The sequence below is a fragment of the Carcharodon carcharias genome, chromosome 1 (assembly GCF_017639515.1).
Source record: "Carcharodon carcharias isolate sCarCar2 chromosome 1, sCarCar2.pri, whole genome shotgun sequence".
In the NCBI taxonomy this organism is placed as follows: domain Eukaryota; kingdom Metazoa; phylum Chordata; class Chondrichthyes; order Lamniformes; family Lamnidae; genus Carcharodon; species Carcharodon carcharias.
The window spans coordinates 244,597,038-244,605,766 of NC_054467.1; the positions used below are offsets into that span (position 1 = coordinate 244,597,038).

Here is an 8,729-nt window from a genome sequence, read left to right on the forward strand (position 1 = left end):
AAACGTCCTTTGGACCAGGATTAGCATGACTTCTTGTTTTTTTGTACTCGCTGCATCTATTTACACAACTGAATATCCAATATGTTTTCTTCTTAGCACCTTATCAAATTGCCTTGCCTCTAAAGATTTGTGAATATGCACCCCCAGTCCCTTTTCTTTTGTAGCACCTCTCAAAATAATATCATTTAGGTATTTTTTATTTATTTATTCGTTCAGGGAATATCCCCAATATTTTTTTAATATATAACAGTCCTTGTTCAGAGGGTATTTAAGAGTCAACCACATTGCTGTGGGTCTGAAGTCACATGTAGGCCAGACCGGGTAATGACAGCAGATTTCCTTCCCTAGAGGGAACCAGATGGGTTTTTGCAACAATCGACAATGGTTTTGTGGCCATCATCAGACTTTTAATTCCAGATTGTTATTGAATTCAAATTTCACCATCTTCAAACCCCAGTCCCCAGAGCATTACCCTGGGTCTCTAGAATATTAGCCCAGTGACAATGCCACTCCGTCACTGCCTCCCCGGCGAAGGTGATGGTGAGCCACCTTCTTGAACCGCTACGATCCATGTAGTGTAGGAATACTTACAGTGCCGTTAGGAAGAGGGCTTCAGGATTTTGACCCAGTGACAGTCAAGGAATGGGCTTTCCTTGATGTTTCTCCCAAAGTGCATCTGCCATCAACCTGCCTATTTTACCAGTAACTCTACATCCTCCTGGAATTTGCTCCTATCCTGTTCACCATTTGCTCTGTTGTCGAGTTTGGTATCAGCCACCACCTTTGAAATTGTACTCCCTGTACCCAAATCTAGTTCACTTATATAAATGGCTCTCATACCGATCCCTGGGGGACGCCAATGCATACACCTCTCCAGAAATAAATATCTTCCATTCACCATTACCCTCTGTCATCCAACCCTTAGCCAATTCCATACCCGAATTAACACCATCGTTTTAATCCCATGCGCTTCTAATTTTAGAAGAAGTGACAAATGCCTTTTGAAAGTATGAAGCACACCTGAACCATTTACAGAAAAGGGCCACTCTGAGGGTCGTGTTAAAGAAGGATTTGCAAATGCTGCATTGAAACATGTGACATTCATCATGCTCTGCCATTGGTCTACATGTTGTGAACTGATCCAGCTCTCGTTTCACCCCAGCAGGAAGACTTGGCAAAAACTACTCCCCATCAATTATCCATTCCTTTCTCAGGTAGATGTAAAAGGTCCCAAGGCATTATTTTGTGGAGTAGGGAAACTTCTCCCTGGTATCCTGGCCAATATTTAGCCCCCACAACCAACACTACTAAAATAAGAAGAAATTATCTGATCATTATCACATAGCTATTGTTATGGTGTGGCAGATGATGTGTGCCAGGCTGGTCAAATCCACAAGGGGAATTTGATCACATGATCACAACGATTTTGCAATTTGTATTTTATTTTGAGATGCGTGCCTTGAATTGAGTAGGAATAAGTCCACCCAGACTTAGTGACTTTTTACATAACTAAATTAAATATTTATTAACAAAAGAAAAGATTTCAAGCACATACATAGGTCTACAAATTTCTACTATCATAACTCCTAAAACCCCTAATTAATCTGGCTCCCAGTTACACCTCCATTAAGGCAACAGTAAAACAAATAGATTTAAACAGACCCAGGCAAAGCAACACAACACCCTGGACAGTCCCATTCAAAATGAGTTTTCTCAGCTTCAGTTTCTGTAGACAGCAACTGGATGCACAGAGGCTGGAGGCTTTTCACACTTGTGTTAAATCTTAGAATGCCTTCTCCATACACATAATCTCATCTCCTTTGTGTATGTTTCTCCCTTTTTAATGCAAATTCTGTTGTTCCCATATATTTTTCCAACTTTACTTTTCTCATAATATAAATCTTTCATGGTATTAATTTTATCAGTAACCTTTTATAAAAATAAACACACTGTTTGGCTTAGCTTCTTTTAGCTAGGTGTAACATCTTAACATCTCTTTGAAATTCAGACCAAACTAATTTATCTACAACTGCAAATTTTCCTCACAGCTCACAATCTAAAACTTCAGCCCTGTTTACATATTTAGCTTTCAAACCTGGCTTCTTGTTTGATTACACAAAATCCTCCAGACCAGCTGATTCCAATTCAATTAAATCCCACACACACAGAGAAACTAATCCAAATCCCGCTATTAACCCACTTTTACAATAAGTCATGATAATATTACGAATATTATATTTCCATGACACATTTTTTGGGAACTTGCCGAGTGTAAGTTGGTTGCCATATTTTCTACAACAGTGACCATGCTTTAATAGTATTTCATTGTCTGTAAAGTGCTTGGGGATGTTTTTTAAGTGGTGAAAGATGCTATATAAATGCATGTTCACCACCAGTGCATTGTGTTGGCAGTGGGTCCATTCAACAGGATGGAAAACACAAAATGACTCACAATTGCTAAGGGGGGATGCTTTCTGAAGTTGGAGTTAAAGCAGGTTGGTGAGAATTTAACCTCAATCAGATCATGCAAGTATATAAGCGGTGGTGGTCAATATAGAGGCTGTGTGCAAGACACATCAAGGTGCCCAATTACCTTGCCTCCACAATGTTTAAGCAATGCAAATCAGATTTCAATACAATAGCACAATTTCATTCCTTCATAAATTATATGAAGCGTCAGTTGATGCCATCTCCCTTCCAAACAAACCCCAACCCATCTGCTACCCACTCCCTCCAGCATTCATAATTCACAAGAAATTAACCCCTCAACTCTCTGAGGAGATGTAAGGTTTAAAGGAAAGCTCAAGACCCAAATGAGAAAAGCTGTTTCAACATTTAGGGTTGCAAGATAATTAGAAAGAGGTTGACTTTATACAGGGGCCCTTTCACAACTTCAGGATTTACACCCCCAAAAGCATTTTACAGACAAAGAGGCACTTCTGAAGTGTAATTACTGTTGTAATATTGGGAAATAGAAAATAGCAGGAGTAGGCCATTCAGCCCCTCGAACCTGCTCCACCATTCAATTAGATCATGGCTGATCTTCTATCTCAATGTCATTTTCCCGCAATATCCTCATACCCCTTGATGTCTTTAATATTTAGAAACTATCAATCTCTGTCTTGAACATGCTCATTGACCAATCCTCCACAGCCCTCTGAGGCAGCCAATTTGCTCACAGCAAGGTCTCAAAAATAGCAATGGCTAAATAATCTGTTTTTAACAGTGTTGGGTGCGCAATAAGCATCCGCCAAGGTACCAGAAGAACGTCCCAGCTCTTTGACAAACAGTACCACAAGATCTTCTGACCACCTGACAGGCAGCCAGGACCTTGTATCTTGACCCAAAAGGCTGGATAAGTCTCAGATTCTGAACCACCCAGGCCAGGCAATTTCTAGTGCTGCTGATCTGTAGTCAGTTCATTGAGATCAGCAAGGTCAGCAATCAGGATATTTCAATTGATGGAGCAGGAACAGTGCAGAGAGAAACAGTTCCCATCTCTGATTTCGACGTGGTGAATCCAAGGATTGCGTATTGCTATCAAGATATTTATGACACAATAGAACTGTTTCTTCACAGGTTATTTGAAAAGCTTGTGAAACGGCTGCATGTCTTATTGTTATTCTTTAGCAAACTCCAAATCAGCCATAATTCATTGGGTGTCACTCGGTGAACAAGCATTAGCCCTTTGTAAATGCAGGGGTCATATGGAATATTCCCATAAGTGCGGAAGCCTCTGTGAGAAATCACTTTGATCTTGGCTCTTTGGGCACACATTCCCACATAAGCATCATCAATGGGAAAGAGCTCCTGAAATGAGGAGGCTTTGTGTAGTTTCAGGATTGATGTCCCAGACAGTAGGTAACCACCCCCACCAGCATACGGAGGGTAAGGTTCATTCCCATACAGGAAAAGTGGGATGTAGTACTTGCTGTTCAGGACCCTGCTCGGGAACCAGTTTCTGAAGACATCGCCGACATAAAGGTCGTGGGAAGGATTGACGTCACTCAAGTATTCCAGAACGTTCTCCACGTTAACGAACACATCGTCGTCCCCCTTGAGGGCGAATTTCGCAGCGTGGCAGTCCTCAGAGAACCATTTCCAGAAAAGGGTCTCTTTCAGCGTAACGTTGAAGAAGGACTCACGAAAGCCCCATTGGACTATGTCCCCGTGCTCCTCACTCTCATGGTCCACCATGGCCTGCACCGTCTGCGAGCGGACCTGAATCTCCGTCAGCCCCAGCAGGAAGACGCGGCGCACCAGAGCACCGCCTACCATCCGTTCCCGCCCCCACGTGCTGCGGATGGCAGCGCGGCGGTCTGCGTGCTCCGCCAGAGACTTAACTGCCAGCAGCAAGAAGGTATCCTTTCCCCGGCAGCCGACAGGCTTGCGCAGGAGCGGGAACTTCCTGCAGTGTCGGTACATCATGAAGTCCTTATAGATGGGCTTCAGCTTGGCCGTCAAGCTGTTAAAATCCATGTTTGGAAGGCAGGGGTCTGGAGCGAGCTCCACTCTGAGCTGATCACTGGCCCCAACAGCAGCCACGCTGGTGGAATTTCTTTGACCAGCTGGGGCTCTGTTGCGCCAAACATTCCTGATGTGCGATAAAATACTTTTCTTTTTCATGACAGTCTGCGAGTTATAGACACTGAGACCAACTATTAGCAGAATTGAAAATATCAGGATGCCTTTCATTCCACGGGTCAAAGCAGCGGTGTTCATACCTGCAGATTTAGAAGAGGGGGAAGCAAAAAGATGCCTTGAAAATTTATTTACAAGAAGATATTATATTTAATTGTAGAAAGCATGAAAAGCCAAAGGCATTTTATTTCTGAGTTCTGGGTGCACAACATTTGTCAAAAAGCTGCTGGAGCTGGTTATCACTTGAAAGTTTCAAGTATCAGTAGAACCAATATGGAAGCAGAGTTGCTTGATGGAGTTCAGCCACACATCAGCTTGCGCTAATAGAATGGCTGAACCAGTTTGAGGGGCTAAATGGCCCACTCCTGTCCCTAGATGGTGGCAATTGCAACTCATACCCCCTAATTTGCTGCTGCCTTCAATGTTGGAGCCATCTCTTCAAACCCCATTTATTACTAGCAAATTTTCAGTGAGTAAAGGCCATTGGGCCCATCAAAGGGAGCTCAGCACAGAGTCAAATATAACAAATAGTTCATGGACTTCCTCTCACTCCCAGCTCAAACAAAACTCATTTCATTTCTTGACCTACTGACTGGAGGTCAAGAGGAAGGAACGTCTCTATAACCTTCAATTCTACTTTGCAGCTGAGCTCATTTCTATAACCTTCAAGTATTTTTGAATTCTGTCAAGTGTTATGCTGACTGTGCTGCATAGCCCATGATGGAATATATGTGCCATTTACCAATACACTTAAGTGGAAAAAATAATCTTTCACCTTCCAGTAACCATATCGAGCATTAGTTCCAAGTTTGTGTCTCCTTATAAATTCACACACCACAAGCAGTAAGCTTTTTCTATTTCCGCTGACTTCTACGTTGAATAATGGAAACAAAAACCCCCATAATCCTTCAAGAAACAAGTGGACAGTGAAATAGGAAGACTTTAGAATCACTGGATGGTTAAATTAAAATGGGCTGAATGGCCGTACTCATCAAAAAATATGAATGCTTTCTCTTTAACCTCATTTCTTGAAGATTTATTCACATATGCTGGGCTGGAAAACCCAGTATTTGTTGCCAATTCCTAACTTTTTTTTGATTCATTCATGGGATTTGGGCTGTGCTGGCTAGGCCAGCATTTGTTGCCCATCCCTAATTGCCCTTGAGAAGTTGGTGATGAGCTGTCTTCTTGAATTACTGAAGTCCATGTGATGTAGTTACACCCAAAGTGCAGTTAGGGAAGGAATTCCAGGATTTTGACCCAGTGACAGTGAAGGAAATATTTCTAAGTCAGGATGGTGAGTGACTTGGAGGGGAACTTCCAGGTGATGGTGTTCCCATCTATCTGCTGCCCTTGTCCTTCTAGATGGTAGTGGGTTTGGAAGGTGCTGTCGAAGGAACCTTGGTGAATTCCTGCAGTGGCCACAGAATTTATATGGTTGGTCCAATTAGGTTTCTGGTCAATGGTAACCTCAAGGATGTTGATGGTGGGGTTTTAGTGCTGGTAATGCTGTTGAATGTCAAGGGCGGTAGTTATATTCTCTTCTATTGGAGATTTCCATTGCCTGGCACTTGTCTAGTGCATGTTACGGGCAGGAGAGGGATTAATTTAAATAGCCCGGATTTCTCCTCTCTCTACCCATCCTTAAACCGAAAGGTGTTTTTTGATAAAAGCAAAATACTGTGGATGCTGGAAATCTGAAACAAAAACATAAAATGCTGGTAAAGCTCAGCAGGTCTGGCAGCATCTGTGGAGAGAAAGACAGAGTAACAGGAAGGTCGGGGTCATGCTTGTGGACAGACCGAAGGTGTTCCGCAAAGCAGTCACCCAGTCTGCATTTGGTCTCTCCAATGTAGAGGAAACTGCATTGGGAGCAGCGAATGCAGTAGACTAAATTGAGGGAAGTGCAAGTGAAGCACTGCTTCGCGTGAAAGGAGTGTCTGGGCCCATGGATTGTGAGGAGGGAGGAAGTTCCCTGCTTCATGGGACAGTTTATTTGGTGCTAAAGTTCTGACTTCCCACTCTTGGAGGTCTGGCATTCTAACCTCCTGATTAAGTATCCTCAAAAGGGTCTGAGGGTTTTATAGGGCGGTTAGCACTCAGAGGGTGAGTGATGGTCAAGTTGCTCTGGCCGATTTGCAGGGGAGTCCTGGACTCACTCTGCGGGTGCCAAGCCCTGGGATCCTGGGGCTGAGCTGTTCTTGTCCAGCCTAGCTCCTGCCTGTCCACATTAGCAACCTGTGGGCTCAGGTGTTCGAACCCAAAAGACTGGGGTTTGGCTGAGGGTCAGGAGAGTGGGGCATTTTAAAGGGACCTTGGCCCTCTTTAGGGGGTTCCAGTTCAGGGTCTAGCTTGGGCACTAGCCCAACTGGAGAGCTCCAGCTTCTGATGCTAGGCGATTTTGGCTGGCAGAGCAGCAGGTGGGCAGTTATCCCCTGAACTTGGGCTGGGATGACAGGAAGATGGCTTTGGTAATCTGAGGTGCAATACACCTTTAAGAGAATGCGAGCAGATTGACCATGTGATTGTATCACCCAATTGCTGTGTAGCACAGGCTACATTGTTAATCAGTGGTTTAGAATGCGTTCTGGTTTGAGAAGCACGTATGTGTTTGTACTCTGTTGCTTATGTGAATAAACAGCTTGTACTTCACTTTATAATGGTCTCTTCATCCACATCGTTTGGTTTACCAACTAGCCCCTCAGTAGATAGGCCTGCAACTGTGTTCGCTGAGCAAAGCGAACCTATAGTAAGAATGTAACAACTGGCGACTAGGCAAAACGTGACCAGTCAACGACATCAGGAGCTTGTAAGCACGTAGTCATCATAGTCATCGGAGTTATCTCCCTCCAGTATGCCATAGTTTGACTCTGTCGAACTGTTTGATCAATGACTGGTCACAGTACATTGAATGCCTTGTGTTTTTTGACCAATGATATACCAGGGGAGGAGAGGAAGCGGGTGGTCCTCTTATCAATATTTGGCATTAAACATATGGCCCAATTCATAAGCTAATGGCACCCAACGCCTCAGATTCCAAGAACTTTGATGAGTTGATAAACCTTGTGAAAAACCACTTTCAGCTGAAATCCTCAGTAACAATGCTCCTAGAGACACAGCCACTTGCTTTGTAGCGGCCTTAAAATAATTGACAGAGCATTGGGAATGCGGAACATAGATTAACAAAATGCTAAGAGACCGATTAGCATGTATGATTAACGAAGACGCCGTTCAATAAAGGTTGTTGTCAGAAACAACTTTAGACTTCAGCAAGGCGCTGGAGTTGGCGCTATCAATGAAGACAACAGTCAGAGATTCAGAAGCGATCAGGGAGCACAAAATGACGCCATCTTTCATGTCGGGAGGGAAGCACTGGTTAGAAATGGTGCGAAAGCGCAGGGCTCCCCGGAAAGGCAGGAAACAGCCACTATCAACAGACCAGCGAAAAGCAATGGTTTAACAGGGAGAAGTTACAATAATAACAACAGAAAAGGAACCAGACAGCCTGCAAACGAAAAACAATTTAAAAGAATTGAATGTTTCTTCTGCCATCATAACAGACACACTATGCAACATCGTAAAGACAGATTAAGACAAACCTTCAAGCAAAAAGGTAGAAATCACGACATTCACATAATTCAGGAACCAGAAGAAACAGAGTCAGACATTTACTCACTATACAACTTAAAAATGGGTAAAACAGAGCCAATCTATGTGACAGTAAAAGTCAATGAGAAACTCATTCGAATGGAGGGGGATACAGGGGCATCCACAACAGTTACAGGAGAATATATATTCAAATGTCTAAATTGAGGAGACCACCCATTAAATCTGGAAAATTCAGATGCTAACTTAAAGATGTACACTGGGGAAGACATATGAGTAAGAGGTGTATGCAAGGCTCCAGTACAGTGTGGAAATCAGTCTATTAATCTACCTCTAATAGTGATAGCAGGCAGAAGACCGGGTCTCCTCGGAAGAAACTGGTTAAGAGAGATCAACCTTGAGAGATTACTGAGATCTCAATTAGAAGCAGGAAATGTTGCTGTTTGGAAAAAGGAACATGTAAAGACTCAACAATAGGAACT

At 43.2% G+C, this 8,729-nt stretch overlaps 1 protein-coding gene across 1 annotated transcript; it reads right to left on the reverse strand.

The window, feature by feature from the left end:
• Positions 1 to 3,150: 3,150 nt before the first annotated feature.
• Positions 3,151 to 4,563, reverse strand: LOC121283383 (N-acetyllactosaminide beta-1,3-N-acetylglucosaminyltransferase 4-like). The gene has a single exon (XM_041197903.1). It carries the CDS (start codon positions 4,477 to 4,479, stop codon positions 3,574 to 3,576), a length of 906 nt encoding a protein of 301 aa, XP_041053837.1. The 5' UTR covers positions 4,480 to 4,563; the 3' UTR covers positions 3,151 to 3,573.
• Positions 4,564 to 8,729: the final 4,166 nt, after the last annotated feature.